This window comes from Electrophorus electricus, chromosome 9, assembly GCF_013358815.1.
Source record: "Electrophorus electricus isolate fEleEle1 chromosome 9, fEleEle1.pri, whole genome shotgun sequence".
Classification (NCBI taxonomy): domain Eukaryota; kingdom Metazoa; phylum Chordata; class Actinopteri; order Gymnotiformes; family Gymnotidae; genus Electrophorus; species Electrophorus electricus.
This window is the reverse complement of record NC_049543.1, coordinates 20,775,886-20,798,108: the sequence shown is the minus strand read 5'-3', so window position 1 is coordinate 20,798,108 and position 22,223 is coordinate 20,775,886. Positions and strand designations below refer to the sequence as shown.

The following is a 22,223-nucleotide window of genomic DNA, read 5'->3' as shown; positions in this document are numbered from 1 at the left end:
CTAACAGCTAACTGGTTAAGAGTTAACAAGTTAAAATCATTTCCGGTTGACTTAGAATATTTTCTTCAAAAGTCACTTCCACATCATTGACAGTGTCAAGAAAAGTTATGAAATAATAAATCCACTCACACACATAAGTGAACTCCGACATATTCCTGTTTATGTGTTGCCCTTTGATAATCATCCAGCCAGCAAGATCAATTCACCAAAGATGAATTGATGAGACACACCATGACTTTCTTCATAGTGATAACCTGTTATTCACTTCTCCCTGTGCAGTTTGAAATTTCCTTCATAGGCATTCCTTAATAGCCTTGGTATTTGCTATCACATCAAGGCAAAGATTTTCCATTTATGACAAGTAAATTCTTGATCTTGGGTATCTCTGTATGACATGACTATATTTATTCGCTGAAAAATCTTCAACTCATTTTTCAGATCTAGGTTTTCTTTTCCTTTTTGACGCACACTATTTAATTTATCAGGTCAACAAAAAAGACATGCACAAAGAAATCCGAATGTTCTATACTTCAGCATTTATTTTCCACAAGGGGGCAAGTGTCCCTCAAACTGAATGTGTTTGCTTTTCAAGACATTCCTGTTTCTGTCCTGCCAGCAGCACTGTCAGGTGTCCCATCTTCTCTTCTGTCTTCACTTCCTCTATGGCTAACTGCTAACATAAACAATACATCTAATGTGCACCAAATAGTATTTTCCAGTAAGAGCATTGTAAACCACAACACAGATAACTAAAATATACTGATTTACAGGAAAGAACATATATTGAAGATGGATTGTCACCAAAATATGAAACACATTTCATAACTGAAATCTAAGATGCATGATGTCCACTGTAGTGCAACTTGTTATTCACTTGTCTTCCTCTACAGGCTATCAGACCTCTCAGACTGATCCAGAACAAAGCAGCATGACTAGTTCTCAGTTTTCTGAACTTCACACACCACTCCACTGCTGCCATCCCTTCACTGGATACCCGTAGCTGCCCGCACTGGATTTCAAACCACGTTCCCCGCGTCAAAGCCAAAAATGGACCCGCCCCTCCTTAAATGACGACAATGATCAAATCCCAATCCATACCTCAAGTACTTTGAACCTCAGGTACTGCTTGGTTTGAAACACCATGCTTGGAAGACCGTGGAAGACAAGCTTTGAGATTATTTTTTGTCCTAGCTCCCTGATGGTGGAATGAGCTTCCACTGGCTGTCCAGACCGAAGAGTCCCCTGGACTTCAAATGTAGACTGAAAACGTATCTATTTGTGAAATGTTTAAATGACCTATGAATTTTCATGTTACTGTTAAGTAACTGAATCTATAGTACACTAGCACTTGTTGTTTGGTATTGTTTGTTATTGTCCTTACTGTTGCCTGATATAGAATTCCTGTTTATTTTTACACATCTTCTAGGTATCACATTGATTCCTGTATGTCAGCAGTATTCTAGTTCAACAGTATCTTGAACTCTAACCTACTGTACTGATTTGGATACTTTCTATGAGTAGTTGTCTAAGCACTTTTGTAATTTGCTCTGGATAAAAGCATCTGCTAAATGCCAAAAATGTAACGTAAATTTAAATATAAATGTTGGACACATGGTTATTCCTAATTTACTGCTTACAAAACAACTATATTTGAACAGCACAACTGTTGTTTTGCTTCTTGGACGTTGCTAAAGCACATGGAGTTACTGACTGTCCATCAGCCTTTTTTGTTTACTATGTGGTTTGTTGCACTTGTACGTTTTGGCCACTGGGTGGCACAGTTCAGGATGTTTATTATCATCCACTGAATACACTCTACTTCAGTTACAACATTAAATTCCATGCACATAGAAGATAATGACTTTTAAACAGCTGTCCAATGTAGTGACCAGTATGCATGAAATGGTTAAAATGGCTGAATTCCTTGTGTAGTCCACATTGCAGGGAACTACTCGAGTGATTGGAATGGACCTACAGCTGACGGTGCATTGGTCCAATACGATGACACTCGTATTGGACACGTGAAATAGTGTGTTCCCCGCGTCATCCAATCGAAATTAGCCGTCGTGCACCGTGCGGCTATGTCTGACAGAACGTTTCTCATTGAAAATGAATGGGATCAGCATTGCATTGTTGCACCGGACCAATGTAAATGCACCTCAAGGCAAAGCGGGAATAATGAGGGGAAGCAATAATTCCTGTGTTAGGCACTACTGGGTGCAGGATAATTATAGGTGATCATTCTAAGCAAAGTTGTGTCATTATCCAATTGTTTATTGTCTAACTACAGCTTAAAAAAGTTGAATAAACATGTCTCAAAGTTTGATAGACTTTATTTAGACAAGAAATATAAACAGTAAAAAAGATAAATATTAGAAATGTATGCTGTAACGATGACAGCAAATTACATTTGCAAAGTGTATAAATCGCCATTATCCTCTCCCAGATCAGTTAAAGGAGAATCAGAGTTCAAACAGAACGGTGAGTTATACACTTTAGAAAAGGAGAATCTAAAAAATCATCACCATTACTAAAGTACCACTGCTCAAATTATTGTACCTTGAAGCATCTAAAATCAAGGAATGATTAGGAATGAAAAACAACTTTAGGTTGACACTGAGTAAGGCAAAGAACATCAAATTCTCAAACACACCATTATTTTAAAAAATGTATCAAGATTGATAAAGCAGCCACCTTCACAACCATCAGAGGGGAAAAAAAAAGAGTCACAGTCAGAAAACACAGAAAGGAAGTAATGACTCATTACAATGAAGAATGAGAAGCTGCTCCTCCTGCCTTTACTTCTTTATTGTTGAAGGGGCCACCTTTATCAGTATTGATCAATACATTTATTGCTTATTTATTTGTTCTGCAGGCTTTTGAATAACGGCATGTGAATTAGATATTGCCTGTCTCTAACCTCCAGTACATCTGTAGAAGGGGTGGAAGCAGGCTCCTGGTTTCACTCCCAGCTCTGCCAGGGTCCTTCATTTTATCATTCTCTTCTTTCAGCATCTGCTTCAGTTGGTCAACAGTGTCAGTGATCTTCAGAACCGGAGGGATCTTAGCATATTTATATTGTTTCGTTAAACAGACACTGCAAGTCATACTCTAAATTATGACATCATTGTTCAAAGGTGAAACATTATGTCCTCATTCAATATTTCCTATTTCCTCATTATAACAGCTTTTTACAAGGCACTAAGTGTCTAGTACATTAAACCGCAATTCAAAGTCAGTACACCTACATTAAACACAAAAGATTCCCCAGTTTGTTGACCAGGTGATGACCGATATTTCCAGCATTTATAATGTGGACCAAAACAGTTTTTTTTTTTTCAATTTTTCAAATGATACAGATGCTTTATTTAGGGTACATGGGGTGCAGTATATACAAAGTTTGCTGCCATATTTTTTGTCATATCTACCTTAGTGCCAGTGGAACCATCAAAAACATGTAATGGAATCTGTCCAGACACAGGAGAATCCAACATGGCTGCTGTTTGCCAGAGGTCCAAAGTAGCCTTTAAAAGCATTGGGCTGAGAGAGAGGACAAGGGAGTAAACCAATAACTGATTGTGCTTTTGGTTTTGCCAAACAACACTATGCAAACCAAAAGAGAAACTCCTGTCAAAGTGGAAATCACCTAAATTCTCATTGTTGTTTTGCACCCCCCCCCCCAAAAAAAACCCCACCTAACTGGGGGGGGGGGGATGAAATAAAGAAGAAACAACCTCTTGATAAACATACTTATTTTGTATCTGTTTGGATTTAGATGTGGAGACTGATTTGTGTACAAACAAATAAACAGAAACCACTACTGGGTGCAAATTTGAAGGAAAGACAGACTGGTGTATTAGTCCATTACATTATTTACATTAGATTTTCTTTCACTTCATTACATTATTATTTCTGGAGTTTAAAATATATATATATGAGAAACCCCCCAGACTCCTGAAAGTCTACAGTTACCTAATACATGCTTTTGTAGAATAAATAAATGATGGAATTAATATAGAGAGATCGAAACAACAGGGGAGTTATAAAGGTTGTGCAGGTTGAGTGTTTCACCCCAGTGTCCCATGGAACAGGCTTGCCTTCCCATAGCTCAGCTCTTGATTTCCCTTAAGCTAGTGGTTTCCTAGTGGTGCTGATGCTCTTCAGGGAGAACCATATCCTGTTATCATCAACATTGTTAACCAGTCACTGGAGATGTGTGAGGGAAAAACCAAGGGGTTCCTACATTGCAGATATTTAGTGTAAAGGAAGGTTTCATAAAATGCTGACTCACGCTCTTATTTAGGTAGCTGTGTAGTACTGTATTCCAAGATACTGAAAGAGAGAAAGCGAAAAACATTTCTTGAAATGCATAGGCTACCTATAAAATTTGCATGAATTAAATTAATTGCTATATTTAAGTAATGATGAACTCAGGAGCATCACTCTAAATGTATGTATGCAAACTGCATTTCAACAAACCTATTTCAGTACATCCATGCAAAGTTAGAAAAAGTTGATGTGTACAAGTATTAAAACATATATGCTTATAATGGACCTAGATTGTACACTCACCAGCTGTTTTATTAGAAACACCTACCTTGGGTTTTTTGGGGAGTGCTATATACCCATCAGTGACACTAAATGTGCAAAAGCACTGCTGCGCCTGTTAGATGTGCATCAGCTCATGTTACGCCCCTGTCCAGGCAATGAGGTCGCAACAACATTGTGATGATGAAAGACTGGTAGCTGATAGTGAAATGGTATGTGGAATAACTAAACCATGGACTAGTAAATGAGGTGGAACTTGGTGCACTGAATAAAGAATTAAACACCTACCACCATGCCATTGCCCTGTTGGTATTAATGCTGTGAAAAGAATGGTCCCTGCCCAAGATAACATTGAGTCAGCTATAGTCATGTGGGCAGAGGGTGGCTCTCAAATTGCACAGGCCAAAAAATGGGCTTCAGGATGGGCTACACTTACTGAATGCATCTCTAAGACACCTAATGATGCAACCAGTGGGTGGGGGTTCTTTATTAAAGTGTGGTGATGTTAGGCAAAATAAAACATCTCAAACATCAGCTTTGTAAGATTTAGATTATGAAAGTGAATCTACACCGACAACCATGGAAAGATGAGGGATTTTCAAACTGCAAAGTGAAACAAAAACCCCTCTGTCCTAATGAGCTACCAAATCAAACCACATTGCCATTTCTATAAAGAAATTATTTTTAGGACCAAAACACCTATGTAGTGCTTAGTTATCTACAAAATGGGGTATTCAAATTTCACAACAGATAAAATACTTGGCAAACTTAAATGATGTCAAACAGCCCCTCCACATTTATTGGTTTACAAAGGAATGAAAAATGTGAAATGCACAGATATACTTAATGTGAAGGCATTCACAAGGACAGATACTTAGTAATATGAAGGCAATATTACAGAGTACATGAGGTTATTTGGTTGTCCTGAATTAACCATTGCAAAACATTCATTTTCAAGCTTTGAACGGATTGCTTACTAAGTCCAGATCTTTCAAAATTCATTCTAACTCTCCATTAATTCATTATATTCTTTTCCTTTATCTCAATTAAATCCAATGTGTTTTACTTGACATGGAGAATTTACAATATTACAGACCCTTCATTGCAGCTCAAAATGCAAACTAAAAATATACAATTACACAAAGCATAATTACATCCTGTCTGACATTTTACACCTATACCTGAAGCTGCAATCCCACATGCACTGCATATACAAGCAAGGATATTTTTTTTTATTCTCAGATGACAGAAAAAGAAATGGAAAATTAAGACAATTATTATTAAGACGTGGAAACAATGGTGCAGGACTCTCACCCCCCTGTAACTTTCTGGTAAGTAATGAACGTTGCCCCAGGCTTCACACCCAGTTCCCCCAGGGTCTTCAGTGCTGGAACAGGCTTGCCGTTGTAGGCGAGGTTCAGCCTTCCCACCAACTCTGGCCTCATCTTCTGGTAACAGCGCTGTAGCTTCCCAATGGTGTCGACGCTCTTCAGAGCGAAGGGAATGCTGGTGCCATCATTAGCGTTGTACACCCTCAACAGAATGGGGAAGGGGGTAGGCTGAGTGGATCCTGCATGGTCATAGATCTGTAGAGTACTGTGTGTAGTGTCAAGAAATGGCTCATAAAGTGCGTGTTGAAGGTCTTCGCTTGGCAGCTGTTTAGGACCGCTTTCACAGCCATAGATGGTTTGCTGCAAGAGAAAGTAAGCTGGAAAATGTCACGTGCACCCACACAGTGCATAAAGCAACAAGTTGAATGCACAAGCCTCAATTTAACAATTGAGTTCTCCATCAGTGAAAACTTTAATACACACATCTAAGTAGTTTGAAAAGGTACATAAGAAGGAACATACCAGTCCATATTCAGCAGGTCTAGCTGTCTGTGTGTTGCTCATGTTTTACAACAAGCTCGTTTTCTGCACTCTGTCTTGCTCAGGGATTCTGATGCACTTTATATAATGTATTGCCTGGAAAGTACCTGAGGGGATGTTCTTTGCCCCTCCTACTGTCTACTATAAATGTTCTCACTGGTTACTTCCTCTTAGCTGGCTATTAGAAAGACATGGCTTATCAGTGCACAGCTTGGACTCTATTCCCATACACAGTCCTGTAGGCTTTCATCAATGTATGCACTTTTTATTTTTCACTTCCTTGCACTTTGAATCATTCCTTCTAAGCATTTCTCTCCAATATCCATGCATCTCATGTTTGAAGGTTTCGATTGACCATTTTCTTTTAACGTACTACATAATGTGCTATAATAAATCAACTTGACCAGTTTCCAGTAATGCTGTTGTCTGCATAGTTTTAGGTAGTTGAGAAAACTTTTTATTGTGAATAATTTAATATTTATTTGAAAGTAAATGGAGATGTTGACTGATCCATATACATTACGGTGATCGTCCCCCCCCCCCCCGGCTCATGCATTATGTCTATGCATTCCATAAATACATCAGGTGACTGTGCCATTTCAAATACTGAACATAATGAAAGGTAAAATTGTGGCGAGATTTAGGGAATTTCCATTCATGCAAAAAAGAAAGCAAAACCATTCTTCCAAACCATACCATAACCATGCTATTACCAAACCTAAAAAGTCACGTGATTTCTTATAACAACTACATGCTTGTTTACTCAACGGACTGAATCTCAAGTTTGCCTTTAAGTAAAAATTATTCACATGGACAGACCTTGTTCTATAAAGAAATTTATTTTGGAAAATGTCATACATGAACAGATATTATGAAAACACTATTGCCGATTACATCAGGACTACCAAATACCTTAATTTGCGTTTATGCTTTTATTCCTAAATTTATTGTTAAATTTAAGGGCACTTGCATAACTTACAACTACTGCATTAAATAAGGGTGTATTTTACTGAAATAATCAATAAACATTCATGGTGTCTTGCTTGCGCAAACTGTTAAATTATTTGTTTCACTTTCAGTTGCAAAAGAAGTTTAAGTAGTTCCCTGGTGCTGACAGACCTAACCCAGAAGCCCACCCTGCAGTACTCTACCAACACTAGATTTATAAGGGCTTCCAAGTGAAGCACCATAGCAACAACATCTGCACTGCCGAGCAAACGTCGCACAAATATAATTTCAGATGTTGCTAGGCGACTGAAGAGCACGTGTGATATGCACGTGACCGCACGAGGAGGCAGGGGTGCTGTGTGGCTTCAATGATCAGTGGAAGACGTCTTAACTATGCACCATCTTAAATACCTGAGACTGACAACTTGTTGGGCCTCTCAGCACTAGATTTTTACTCTCTTTTGCTTGCTTTCTTGACAGCTGAGGGCGTTTTCTGCAGGGCCTGAAGGGTGTCCCTCTTCTCGATCTTCCTCAGCTGTTTCTTTTTCATCCTCTTAAGTTTCGCTGTGTTGCGAATCTGAGGGAACGAAGAGAAAATGACGATATGTGAATGCAAGTAGCCATCAGGAAGTGAGACAGAAAACGACATTAAACATTGAAGAGGAAGCAGACTGACAGCAAATATAAGACATTACAAGGACAAGCTGCTGCACAATTCCCCCCCCCCCCCCATATCAAGCACTGAAATTGTTCTTCATTTTTAAAGTGAGATGTCAGTTGAGTGTCAGCAGCCAAACAGTGGTTTTATGAAACTGGCAATAACAGATCACAGAGACGTGGTGCGTGTCAGCATGAGAGTCTTACCACTTGCACAATCTCCGCTTTCCTCTCGTTTTCTGCGCGTCTCCTAAGGTTCTCCTCCCTTCTCGTCCTCTTTTCCTGCGGAACACAGAAAGAGCAAGAGGATGCTTTCGTCAGTGGGGGCTTTGGCTTTTTAGGACGTGCAAAACATTTTTTAAATGTTACCTTTCGACATCAAATCTGCTTCACATTTCAAAACATACTGGGACTCAAGGAAATAATTAAAAGACCAAGTAATCCATGTTAGTGGTTAACAAGGAGCTATGCTGCCTTTGGTCTTCAGACATGATCCAGTGCTTTTTGGTCTGCTGGAGTCCATGCATTGCAGGGCCACTATAACCCTGAACAGCCTCTTGGTATATAAAGAGCATTAGGATAAGGGATTGTCCCATTAAATAATACAGTCACCACTATATAAATACTAAACAGTTATACTTTAAAAACAATTTTTTAACTGCACAGAACATTTCCCATAATAGAGAACCTTTGATAAAACTGTACAAATATACTTACACTGCCTGTGTAACCATAGTACATTCTAAACTTATGTATGCACCTGATTTTCCATTCCCATACCCACTATGAACTTCCTGCAACTAAATACTGCATCCACCTTTTCAAAGCTCATGTGTTATACTCTAAGGGCTAGAACACAACAGGGAATTAGCTGCATACACAGGCACCCAGGCTAGAAAAAAACGTAATCCAATTTCTTCAAAACACAGGGATGTCCCAGTAATATTTGAGCTACCCTTGGGGATTTCAAAGCTGATTGTTCATCCTATTACACACGTGTCATCTGGTACTTTCCTAAACTTTCAGAACCTGTGAGACTAATTTTGCATGTGGTATGAAAGCAGTCCAAATGGAACACAGGGTCAGACCAAAAAAGCAGCTATAATAAATTACATATCAACAGTTACCTTTAAATGTGTTAATTTATCAGAAACAGTCTCAAACAGTCTTCAGTAGCTTCCCCAAGTGGAATAAGAGATTTTTAGGCAAGACTATCCTAATAAATCCTGCCTGAAATGTAATGTCAATCACAGCTTTAGAATGCTGCCATAGAAACACAAAAGTACAGTACAGACACACAGTACAGACACACACAGGGATGAGAGACATGGAAATGCACTTTGCATCCTTCCTTTCAGGAACATCCCATAAAGAGTAAATGACATATAGAGGGGACACTATATTTTTGACTTCACGCTGATGTTCATGGAAACACAAATCAATTAGCCGTCTTCAGATATCATCTTCAAACACTGAAACATTATGAGAAATGTTTCTGACAACCAAACTTGCAAACCCAATCCTGACCAACTCAGAAAGTGGCAAGAGGCATCAACCTGTAATCAATATATTAAGGTAGGACACGGTCACCATCTGGTTTCTTGAAGAAAAAAGCCTGAACTGTTGGCGCCACCTGGTGTTGCAATTAATTTATGACCTGATGATGTACTAATATTAAGGGGGGAAAAAAAACAAAAAAACAAACGGACTTGATCATTTGAGGCCAGAAAACATCAGTCAACCTGAAGTTCCTATTAAACTAAAAAACAATTTGCAGTTTAACACAAGACGTGGTTCTGTTGTGATGGTACTGTTAGGTCCAACCACAGTCCCGTGTCCTATGCATTTTTCTAAAATTATTAAATTAAACGTGTCCCGAGTTAAGATTTGACAGACATTCTGGGTCCACAATCTCAAAAATAACATCAGGCATCCAATGAGCGACACACAAACCTCTTTTTTCCTGGCCTTCTCATCTGCAAGCTGCTGACTGTATTTTTTTACAATCTCCTTCTCCCTCTTGGCCTCCATCTTCTTTTGCCAGGAGCTGCGCAGGGGCTTGTCTCTCAAAAGAGCCGAGAACCTACGAGACGAACGCAGCCCTAAACAGTCAGATTAGCGTTCAGTCCACTAAAGGTTTTGGGTGTAATGCCGTGAACTGAGACTGTGTGAACAGACATGTCACGGATGCAGATGGAGGCATTTTTAGTTTTGTTTCGTTCAATATTGTGTGTCGAGAATTAATTCTGAATAATTATGCTGAGTGGGGTCCACTGAAAATAAACTCGCTGTGAACTGTTGGGTCTCCACGAAGTAGTGCAAGCACCCTGCATGAAAGGTTTTAAACCTGTGCTTGTATAACATGCATAAACACGACGGTAAATTTGTTATGATAAATAAAGGGAAATACAAGCTTGAAAACGTGTCATTCACCTTTGCTTATTACGGTCTTTCCATACTCGTCCCGATTTGGGTTTCCCGAGCGGTACCATCCGACCCCCTTTTTCACACGTCTGCGAATGCTTTGTCGTCTTTCTGTTGCTTTTAAGTGTGTCGATGGATACACGCGTGTCCGCGGTGCCCTCACCAGACTGATCAGAGTTCAACGCAATTTCGCCACATAACACCGAAACCTGGTGCCCTTCTGGTTCAGACGGAGATGTAGCAGAGTCTGTGTGGACCGATTCTAGACTGGGAGCGGTGTCGGTGTCGGTGTTCTCTGCGGGAACCTCTTCAGTAGGTTTTCGGAGTCCAGATTTTCTCGGACGGCAGCTAGTTGTTTTAAGACATGGCACCTCCGACTTCTGAATAGCAGCTGGAGTCCGTAAACTGCGACCACTACGCGTCCGAATCACGTTTGGAGACGGTATCGAGGTTTCAGGATCCGTCTCGTTTAGAGGCGAGTCCTCTTGAGAAGACGTCGGCATGTTGATACTTGCTGCGTTTAGTTGAAAACGTAAAAAGCGAACGAAACAACCACACGTGGAGCTCCCGGTGACGATCCAACGTCGGAGAAGTGGAGAAGAACTGCTTGTTGAACATTTACGTGCATTGCCACCTTGCGACCGGGAGTCACATTGCAGTAGTCGCGTGATCAATTTCTACTTCCGCACCGCGTTGCTGAAACTCAGTCATGTCACACAGCTAGGATACAAACCAATAGAGCAGCTATGGTCCTTCCAAGAAGAGACGCAATATTACTCTTCCTGTGTGTTATTACAGTTCCAGTAAGTCTTAACCGATTGCTACTTTTTTATGATGTGCTATTTTCGCAATTCTTCGATGTTTGGTTGGATTTGCTTAACTTATTTTTATTAGCAGATTGATTTAACTATCCACATGTATACAAAGAAACTAATTTATAGTCTAGTAAATAGTAGTCATATTTGTGCACATATTATAATGAGTTGCTATCAAGCATTTTGTCTGAATATGCGAGTTGAAATGATCAGTCTGTTGACTGTAAAATGGCAAACTGCATTAATAACTGATGCATTAATTTAACACCGGTATCCTTGTCCAAAAGTATTATACTGGAGATTGTTTAATTGTAATCAAGTGAGGTGAAGTGAAAATAAAGCTCAACAAACCTGATGTGGTCTGTCATATTACTGTCTTGTGACCTACCATACTTTATGGCGGAGTTTAATAGACTTTTAAAGGCAGCCCTCTGTTCTCCTTTAAAACTGAACCTAACTTAGAAGGGCATAAATACTGAATGTAAAGAGTAGTTGAAGTTCTTATGAATTTGATTATTGCCTCTCAACTAATTTATAATATTGTGAAAAGTATACCTATATAGTATTCCCAGGTCCTTGGAACAGACATGGTTACTGTAAACCTGCGCTTTCTGTTCACCAGTTTGCCACAGCTGGTCCTAGTTTTACAGTGGACTACAAAAAAGACTGTTTCCTCAAAGATGGGGAACCCTTCCGTTACATTTCTGGCAGTATCCACTACAGCAGGGTCCCTAGGGTCTACTGGAAGGATCGACTGCTGAAGATGTACATGGCTGGACTCAATGCCATTCAAACGTAGGCAGATAATTCATTTTGCTTGAATGCTTAGCAGGCTAACTGTGCTGTTTAGGCATTTATATTTTTCATTGAGGAATGAAGGAGGTGAGCCCACACCCCCCCATCCGCCATGCACTTCATTTTCTTCTGCCAGGTACATACCATGGAACTTCCATGAGCCCACTCCAGGCCTCTATGACTTCACGGGAGACCGGGACCTGCCGCACTTCCTGCAGTTGTGCCAGGACATCGGCCTGCTGGTCATCCTCCGGCCGGGCCCCTATATCTGCGCCGAGTGGGACATGGTGAGGGAGGGTGGGAAGCATGACAGACCCGGAGAGGGTAGGAGGGAAGATGTCTGTGACAGCAAGTGATTGGTAGTCGTGATTTAACAGAAAGGATTGATAAGTGTGTTTTGTTAAGATGTTATGAAATGTTTACATGAAGAACTTTTTTTTTTCCCCCCTTCCAAACTTTATTGCTTAATCAAGGGGGGATTGCCTTCCTGGCTGCTGAAAAAGAAAGACATTGTCCTTCGCTCGTCAGATCCAGGTAGTTACTGATTAAACCTGATGCAGCATTCAGATGTCTTTCATGATGAGGTTGCTTGAGGTTATTGTCCATGACTTCAGCACTTCAGAACTCTTTCCGGTTTAGGCTACATCACAGCTGTGGACAAATGGATGGGCAAGCTGTTGCCTATGATTAAGCCCTTCCTCTATCAGAATGGAGGACCCATCATTACAGTCCAGGTGAGTCAGCTGGATAAACCTTCATTTACAAATCAGTTGCACTGATAGTCATAAGAAATTCCAAAAAATTGGAATAATTTCCATCCCTACACCACTGTGCCTTGTTTTGGCAATATGTTACTCTGAAGGAGTTACCATCTCCCAGTCCAAGCATTGTTTTTATGCTATTCTGTTTTTTTTTCTTTCTTTTTCATCAGGCATGTTACTCACATGCCTATTTATGTCACAATCCCGTTGAATGTGTCTTGGCGACCCGGGTTCACAGGTGGAAAACGAATACGGGAGCTACTTCGCCTGTGACTACAACTACCTCCGGCACCTTGCAAAGCTATTTCGCTCTCACCTAGGGGAGCAGGTGGTTCTGTTCACTACGGATGGTGCAAGCGTAGGCTACCTGAAGTGCGGGGCATTGGAGGGCGCCTACGCAACTGTGGACTTTGGGCCTGGTGAGTAGGGGGGCCTTCCATAACCCCGCAGTCCCAAGTCAGAGTGTTAGGGATATTCTTTACATGCAGTCAGAAATGTTTGCCTCCATCTATACAATAAAGTTGGAGAAGGAAGGCCACCATATATTTATTACAGAGTTAGTGGTAATTCTTTCCAATGAGTGCTGTATGTTTTATGAGTGACTGATTTATTCCTGTCAACTCTGTCACTCAAACAGTGCAATAAAAAGTATTTCAAGAAAGTATTTAAAAAGGTATAAAATGGAAAATGTGAAGCAGGGAGTCGCAAACTAATCAAGGACAGCTGCCAAAAGAAATAATTTCTGTCTCACTATGATTTCATTGATTGTCTGTGGGCATAAATGAGTCAGATCTGGTTCACATTTTTGTGGAAATATCTGGCCTAGAGTCAAATTATTCAGATCTGATTGGCATCTTTGGTGATCTATCTTGCCCATAGTCAGAAATTAAGTTATTTACAGAATGGACTGTATGAGAATGCAACTAGTACTGTGTATGAATATAGCTATTTGTTTGCATTTGGTCTGCTGAACAGGTGGCAATGTTACTGCAGCTTTCGAAGCACAGAGATATGCAGAAGCACGTGGCCCTCTGGTGAGAGGTTCCATTAATTTGACTGTATGCAACCGAGGGGGGAGGGGAAAGAAAAATGTGGGCCAAATTAAAAATATATATGTTAGGCCAGATTAATCGCTTTGTGTTGTTTTCAGGTGAATTCCGAGTTCTACACAGGGTGGCTGGATCACTGGGGAGAGCCTCATTCTGTGATCCCCACAGCAGTTGTGGTCAAATCCCTCAATGAGATGCTGGAAATCGGAGCTAATGTAAACCTGTGAGTGAACATTTTTTATTAGACGAAAAAACATTATTAAAAGTGACACCATACAGCATCACTGGGGTTGAAACTGTTTATTAAAGTTATTTGTAAATTATCAGCAGAAACTGATAGTCAATTGTCTGTAATATAGGTGAATCCATTAATTTAAGACTGTTTGTTTTGTTTTCCTTTTCAAGATACATGTTTATTGGTGGAACCAATTTTGGTTATTGGAATGGTAGGTTTTGCAATGCATATTGACAGACAAATTACTGTCACAAAATAAACCATTGTGTACTAATTGAAATTTTGGGATTGTAGGTGCCAACTCACCCTATGCTCCTCAGCCCACTAGCTACGATTATGATGCCCTCCTCACTGAGGCTGGAGACCTCACAGAAAAATACTTTGCCGTTCGTGATGTCATTAAAATGGTACAGATTCAAGATGGCTTTTTCTTCTAACACATTTGTGTTTGAGAATTCACTTTCGTTCACATAGATGTAGAAAGGATAAAAAAAAATTCAGTACAGATAAAATGCTAACATCTTTCCTGAATCTTTTTGTGACTTTGTTGTTTTGAAATAGTACAAGAAGATTCCAGATGGAGTGGTGCCCCCGTCTACACCTAAATTTGCATATGGACCAGTAGAGATGAAAAAGGTGTGGGTTTTGTTTTTTTGTTTTTTTTGAGTGAAGAATCTAGTGTTAATATAGTAATATATCCTGGATGCCATTAAACCTGACTTTTAATCTTTACTTACTGCTGTACTTTTACATTTTTTTTTCCCCAATTCTAACCATAATCACATTTATTGCATAAAAAGTATTATCTAGCCCTATGAACAGTGTTCATCTCTGGTTTTGTAGTTGCGGACAGTTTCTGAATCTCTGGACATTCTATCATTTTCTGGACCTGTCAAATCTCCTTACCCACTCACCTTTGTCGAGCTCAATCAGGTAATCTATTAAAACTGTTTGGTTTAAACCACCTGCTTGACAGAAGAGACCAGCCTCTGTTTTTTGTATTTATATTTTTTTGGGGGTGCGCATGTGCTTTTTAAAATTCTAAATAGTGTTTTTAAATTCTAAATTGCCAGTCGTAGGCCAGTGAATTGATACTGCATTGTAATATGTTTTGTGCTCCCTGTAGTTTGAGGATGAATATGACCAATAATGGCTCATAACAGCATGGGCTTTTGTGTTTTATTTTTTGAATAAGGATTGTTTTTACATTTTGTAATACATGAGCCATGGATAACTGGAGTTATTGATGGTGGGTGGGTGCTTTTTCTCTTCAGGCATTTGGCTTTATGCTTTATCAGACTACACTTCCTATAGACTGCTCAAAGCCTACTCCTCTGTCTTCCCCTTTTAATGGAGTGCATGACCGGGCCTATGTCACCATTGATGGGGTGAGCATGTTGTTTTTTAATGTTTGTTTGGGCCTTGTCTGTCATTTACTTCTTTTGAAGTAAATACAGTTATTGTTACTTTTTAAAATGCACCATTTACCATATTTAATAATAATTATCAATATAGTTATCTATAATAATATATATATATATATATATATATATATATATATATATATATATATATATATATATATATATATATATATATATATATATATATATAAATATTTCCTTATGCACCCGTTTTTTTATTTTCCTCAGTTTGGACAGAGCACTCTCAAACCATTTCACTGCGAGTTATACCGTGTATGACTATGTACGTGACAAATAAACCGAACTTGAACTTTTAGAGGAGTATGGTGGAAAGTGTCCTTGTAATCCTTTTAAATTGGTGTCAACGATGACAATTAAGCGAAAGATTCTTACCAGTGTATCCCCGCACAACTGCTCGTTGGTTTCTATGAGACTGAGTTTCCTTGTTAGGTTGTTGCTGGCATCCTGGAGAGGGACAAAGCCATCAGCATCAACGTAACAGGCAAAGCTGGCAGCCATATCCACATCCTGGTGGAGAACATGGGAAGGGTGAACTATGGCAAAGGCATCAACGACTTCAAGGTTCGAATGGTTGAGAGTGATGGCACGCATCCTTACTGATGGTTTCGAAAATGTAAATGTTAGAAAAGTTAGAACATTTTAAATGGGGGGGAAAAAAGGATTGTTAAAATTGTTTTATTAAATGCCACCTCTGTCTCTTTGTTTCCCTGTCCTGTGTCCCCCCCCCCCCCCCCCCGTTGCTCCCCCTGTTGCTCCCCCTCTGCCTGAAGGGCCTGGTGTCCAACCTGACCCTTGGTGCAGACACGCTAACTAACTGGACAGTGTACAGTCTGAGCATAGACGAGGCAGTGAGAGACGGCCTGATCTGGGAGGCTGGCGTTCGTCGGGCGTCCTCTTCTGCTAACCCGTCTCCTCCACCTGCAGCCCTCTCCCAGCCCACGTTTTATGGCGGCACCTTCCAGATCCCAGACGGCATTCCCGATCTCCCTCAGGACACGTACCTCCAGTTCCCTAACTGGAGCAAGGTGGGATAGTTATCAGATTGGCTGTGTACATGCATACACAAGTTAGCAGGAAAGGACATTTCTGAACAGGCTGTCTGATTTCTTCAGAGTTGTGGTTCCTGAGGTTTGTATAAATTAGGCTCATGGACCTTATTAATACACTGCAGGGATAAATTCAGTTTTAGGCCTAGTCTGATCTTGCATACGATGGTTAGTCTTATTTTGCATATGATGGCTAAATCTGAATAATCCACTTATCAGGTGAATAAGTAAATTCATGGCAGTATTTTCTCCATCCGTGTTCCATGCTGCACCCCAACAGGGCCAGGTGTGGATCAATGGATTTAACCTTGGTCGGTACTGGCCATCCCGTGGGCCCCAGGTCACCATCTTTGTGCCGGCCCATGTGCTCAGCACCAGGGCTGTGAACAACGTCACCATCCTGGAGCTGGAGGCAGCCCCCTGTTCCCCCGGCCCCTGTGTGGTCAAGTTCACAGACACCCCCATTATAAATGCCACTGTCAAGGCCATCACACCGTGCATGAGGGAACCACTGAACACACAGCATCACAGCTGGCTACACTGATTTAGTCCCTGCAGTGGTTCTAATGTTTGGATCTCAGGGGAAGTGGATTCTACAATATTGCTACCATCTTCTGCTAATTGAGCCATCATTTAGAAGAAAGTGAATAAACTTATGCGTTTTACACCATTATGTAGTGGACTACGCATATTCAGCCATTGTGTTTGTACATCATCGGATATAAAACTGTTGAATGAAATTTGTATATATTTTAACAGGAAAGCAAAATAGTGCAATCTGAATGTTATTTCTGAATTGTGTTCTTAATGAATGTCCCCTTAGCAGTGGGATGAAAAGTCTGGAAGTCATGTATTATGATACCTCTTACAGACTGCATTTGTGATTTCACCAGTGAGGCTGTGGTTAACACAGGCTTATTATAATGGTTTTTAGATGACTGTGTCAAAATCTGTTATCGCTGTTCCAATTGCTGTATGCAGTTATTTCTTCTAATCATGGTGGAATTATTCACTGTTGTTTCTATACAATGTGCTTTTGAGTTAAATCAGGAATTTTGTGAAGGCTTGATTTTTGGAGGTACATCATGAATTTTGCCTGTTTTAACTTTTCTCCTGGAGCAATGTGCAATAAATTGTACTAGTTTTAGGAATTCAATCTCCATGTCCTAATCAATTTAAACAGTTTTGGGCATTTTATTTAAAGCAAATTACTACAGATTAAAATTGAAATAATTTAAAATTGAAAACAATTGAAACAATTTTCCACAGTTTATACTAAAACTAGTTGACTTTAACTCTGTGCGTATTCTGGACATGAACCCTTGTGTCGTTTTAATCTCTAAGCAACTTTTAATAAATCTTGATTTTCAATAAATCTAAGTAAAGGAATCTTTATTCCTTTCAAGATCCACCCTACTTCAGAACTGTTTCTGTTTACGTCATTACATATACAAGCCACACCCATCACAACCGGAAAAGGTCTGGTTACGGGCGGAAGCTGGCTGGTGTTGGGCTGGTGAGTTAAATTTAACCCGCATAAATGTCTAGATAACTGTACAACACATACAGCTATGTTTAAATGTGTAATGTGCGATAGGATAGCAGAATACGTGAATCAATCAGATACCAGACATAAAGGAAAACGAAGTATCTTCACTTGGATAGCTAATTAATGGCTCTCAAGCTAGCTGGTTAGACAGCTAAGCTATCTTGCTAACCATTTACGCCTCAGTCAACAGGCAATAGACAGGCAGTGGTATGTGTACGCCAGATTGCATTATTTAAGGACAAACCCGACGACTCCTTTAGAGACTCCCACAGATAAAAATGGCCACGTATAACCTATTACTAAACCCCAGGATTGTCTACCAGAATAACGTTTTTGGACCATGCGGCTTTTTGAATAACAAGTGAATTCCCTGCAGTGTTTTCCAGTGTTTGTAGTCTGTGACATATTGGTGTATTAAGAGTAGTTAGTTGTATTTAGTAACTCTGCTTGCTAGCTAGTTTTTCAGAGCAAATAAAAACAGCACTGCTTGTAACGAAGGTACATCTCTCGCTTTTGTCAGCGCCTGTTTGGAGGAAGCAAGATTAGGTTGAAGCGAGTCATTACACCGCGATTAGTTGCCTTGCTGATTGATCGGTTCATTGGGTTTTGTTTATGCCACAATGGTCTTATAATCTGAAATGTTTTTTTTTTCCTTTCAGTATTTCAGATGTGGAATCTGCCCTGGTAAATGAAAACACTAAATCTTACCAATGTCAGATTGTCCATGTCTTCAAAATGAAGCTGTGATATTTTCCTCACTGGAAAACACATCATAATGATTGAGTCTCCTCGTAAATTCTTAAGAAGCTCTCACTTGTTTAATGTACTACGATCAGTATAACCAATTAATGGCACAGTCTGCACTCAGAAATTTGATATTAACTCACAAAGACCTATAGATTGTAGGCTGTAGGAAAGTCTATTAGACACCCCCACCAATTCCCTTACTGTGTGCAGGACTTGCAGAACATTTCTTTTGCCATAGGAAAAATGGTGGATAACCGCTATGCCACCGCACTAGTGATCGGCTCCGTCCTGAGCCTGCTGGCTAGCGTGTACCTGTCTGTAGCAGTGGGTACTCAGCACTGGTACCAGTACCGGAGCCTGCCTGCCAGCAACGACGCCAGCAATGCCTCTGACCTGAAGTCGTTAAAGGAGACTTTCATTGATGATGTGACTGAGAAGTCGTACAGTGAAGCCCTCTTTCGCCTCAATGGCACCCTAGGCCTGTGGTGGCGCTGCATTCTGGTACCTGAAAATACCGTTTGGCCACAACAACCTGGTAAGGAGGAGAGTGGAAAAAGCAGCATAAGCTTTGCAACAAAGCCCTGTTTTCAGGTTGTTGGATATTAGATGTTCGATATAACCAGTTAGATATTTTCACTGCATGCATTTTTGTGTATAGTTGGTGATTTTGGCAGTAGGTCACCAGAGCTGTTTTGAACAGCCAAACAAGAAAGTGTTTGTTTCAAAGCTCTGCACATGCAACATGATATTCCACATCGTGTGCCCTGGCGTAAAATCATTTGTGTGAGCTTTAAGTCTTCATGTGCCTGTAGTGCAGTAAGATGTTTGTACACTTATAGACAAAATTGGTGTGGAATTGTAATGTAGCTAAAGTAGTAAAATATCTATCTCTTTCCTTCTCCCTGCTTTTATCTTCCCTCACTCTCTCGAGGTGTTAACATGGTGACGAAATGCAAGGCCTTCACTTTACCCCAGCAATTTGAAACCAAGTTCAAGCACCCTGGCAACTTCACTGGTGAACAGGATGTGCTCCGTACCTGTAAGTGTGGGCCTCCCATTTGAGAATCCTATTGGCTTCTTTTGTCAGAGTATTAGTTGTACGAACCTCTTATCTTAGGCTCTCAACACGCGCCACATACATAAGGCAGAATGAAAGTGTGTAGACCATAACGCCAGCCCCAAGGTCTGTAGCCCAGCTCTGTGCTGTAATATTTGCAGATGGTTCTATCAGGTTTGCTGAAGGAATGTTGTTTTTTTTTTTTTTTTTTGTCCTCAGATCTATGGAGGTGTCAGTTCCTGTTCCCGCTGGTGTCCCTGGGGCTGGTGTTCCTGGGAGCACTGATTGGGGTGTGTGCCTGTCTCTGCCGCAGTATCACCCCCACGCTGTTTGTCGGACTACTTCACCTGCTGGCTGGTAAGAGGTCCTAGATGCACATACTTGCTATTTTGGTCTAAAAAAGATTAGCTAGATGTTTGTGGCATATAAAGCACTTTAATGGCAGGTGTTGGCAGCAAGATCGTATTTTTATGAATGAGGAATCAAAGGGCTTTGCGTTTGCAATGGTGATTTTAATGCAGTTTTGGTGAGCACTATGTTTAAACCATGGACTGATGTGTTCACTCACCACATAACAAGGCTCAATTGCAGTCCACCTGCTTTGCAGCTATAGTCTGCACACAACCATTTTCGACACACTGATGATTCAGAGTGACCTTATATGTCTCCCCTCCTTTCTGCAGGCATGTGCTCTCTGGCCACAGTATGCTGCTTCCTGGCCGGAATAGACCTGCTGCACAGAGCATCCGATTGGTCAGCGTTTCGGGACCACTCCATGGGCTGGTCCCTCTACCTGGCTCTGATCTCTGCCCCACTCCAGATGATGGCCGCCGCCCTGTTCATTTGGGCTGCTAGGAGCCACCGGAAGAACTACACGCGCATGACTGCCTACAGGGTTGCCTAAGCAACGGCAGAACTCTCACATGGCCAGCTCGTAAACCCGGTGGGACAATATTTTCGAGAAGCACCTCCATGTTTTTGTTCAGGTACCTGCTTGACCACTGACTGAAGAACTTTGCTTACATTAGAATTGAACTGCTCAAGGTGACGAACACTATTACCAGACTGGTACAACTGTTTTGTTCCCTATATATGTATGCACACTTTTGATCCCAAGTGCTTAGGTTATCAAAGAATCTTGCAGAGTCACAAGTTCTGCTCCTTCACTTCATTATGGCCTTGTTCACCACTCTGTTAAACCCCTATGCAGCCACACAAAGAGCTGGACGGAAACTCAAAAGAGAACTGTGCAGTGAGTTGTCTAACCGCATAGACTGGTTGCTACAGCAATTACCAAGAAATCGAAGAGGTCACAAACATGTAGAACCAGTTTCCTGGACATGCATTAAGCCTGTGTCAGTCTTGGGCTGAACTGAAATGCCATGAGTTACCATTGGAAATTCATTTTAGTCTAAGCTTTTGTTTATTCTGGGTCTGGGAAACTAATCTAAAATAGCCCAACTGACCTGCACCTATCTGACTACTAACAAATAGCCATTCACATAGATTTGTTAGTACAAGAAGTCATATATTTTTAAATTTTCTTTGACCGACTTTTTTCCTCTGCATATGTGACAATTGATTTAGCAGAACCTGTATTTGTATTTGCCTGCACTGAGCATGTCTCTTCCTTAAATTATGAATCGGGTAAAATTAATTATAGTGTTTTTATGACGTTTTGGACTGTGATGCCACCCCAAAACACATAGCTATTGGTTTATTAGAGGATTTGATACACATTCTCTTGTGGTATATTGAAAGTTTACAGAACTTAAAGAATCAAATAGGCATATTTTTAGAACATGTTTGGTTTGGGTCATTTGGAAAGCGTGTTCTGTGAAATATTGAATTCCCCAGCGGATTAAGCCTAGAAGCCATATTTCATATTTGTGAATACACAGCTAAACTGTAGCCTGTATCTTACTTTCCTAATGTCCTGTGTTTATATATGCTGGTAAAACTGTTAAATGTAACCAGGTTAGTTTTGTCTACATGAATACTATGTAAAATTTTTACCCATCATCTTCTGTGTAAATATGTATTAAAGCTTGCCATAAAAGGAGAAAAAATTGTAGCAACTTCTTGGCTTTACCTCATATAGCAGTAATACAGTAGTGTTGTAAGCACTAAAACCATTCAAACCTTTTACCATTTTCTTTTTTCCCTCTTGTGCTTTACATTGTGGTCCTCTTTGGTTTTATGGTCAAATTACTGTAAGGCTACTGTCGTTTCTGATGGTTCAAGTAACCACTTTAAAACCCTTTAGCATAGATGGT

The 22,223-nt window shown here is 40.3% G+C and overlaps 3 protein-coding genes across 5 annotated transcripts; 2 read left to right on the top strand and 1 right to left on the bottom strand.

Moving 5' to 3' along the window:
* Positions 1-7,247: 7,247 nt before the first annotated feature.
* Positions 7,248-11,037, bottom strand: ccdc86 (coiled-coil domain containing 86). Its single transcript, XM_027020439.2, has 4 exons — positions 10,458-11,037; positions 9,978-10,107; positions 8,232-8,306; positions 7,248-7,944 (listed from the first exon to the last, which is right to left on the bottom strand). The coding sequence occupies exons 1-4, from the start codon at positions 10,949-10,951 to the stop codon at positions 7,819-7,821; spliced, it is 825 nt and encodes a 274-aa protein (XP_026876240.2). The 5' UTR covers positions 10,952-11,037; the 3' UTR covers positions 7,248-7,818.
* Positions 11,038-11,145: 108 nt separating this feature from the next.
* Positions 11,146-17,969, top strand: glb1 (galactosidase, beta 1). The gene is made up of 16 exons (XM_027020437.2): positions 11,146-11,251; positions 11,886-12,058; positions 12,195-12,345; positions 12,532-12,592; positions 12,698-12,792; positions 13,058-13,238; positions 13,795-13,853; positions 13,970-14,091; positions 14,274-14,314; positions 14,398-14,510; positions 14,665-14,739; positions 14,947-15,036; positions 15,378-15,491; positions 15,978-16,109; positions 16,319-16,573; positions 16,875-17,969. The coding sequence occupies exons 1-16, from the start codon at positions 11,195-11,197 to the stop codon at positions 17,136-17,138; spliced, it is 1,983 nt and encodes a 660-aa protein (XP_026876238.2). The 5' UTR covers positions 11,146-11,194; the 3' UTR covers positions 17,139-17,969.
* A 105-nt stretch (positions 17,970-18,074) lies between these two features.
* cldnd1b (claudin domain containing 1b) lies at positions 18,075-21,955 on the top strand. Of its 3 annotated transcripts, XM_027020458.2 has the most exons (6): positions 18,075-18,110; positions 18,803-18,827; positions 19,129-19,425; positions 19,822-19,929; positions 20,167-20,304; positions 20,631-21,955. In XM_027020458.2, exons 3-6 carry the CDS (start codon positions 19,134-19,136, stop codon positions 20,849-20,851), a joined length of 759 nt encoding a protein of 252 aa, XP_026876259.2. In that variant the 5' UTR covers positions 18,075-18,110; positions 18,803-18,827; positions 19,129-19,133; the 3' UTR covers positions 20,852-21,955. The 3 variants fall into 3 exon arrangements, with proteins under 3 accessions (XP_026876259.2, XP_026876261.2, XP_026876260.2); XM_027020460.2 differs by lacking the exon at positions 18,803-18,827 and having other exon boundaries at positions 18,089-18,110; XM_027020459.2 differs by lacking the exon at positions 18,075-18,110 and having other exon boundaries at positions 19,101-19,425.
* Positions 21,956-22,223: the final 268 nt, after the last annotated feature.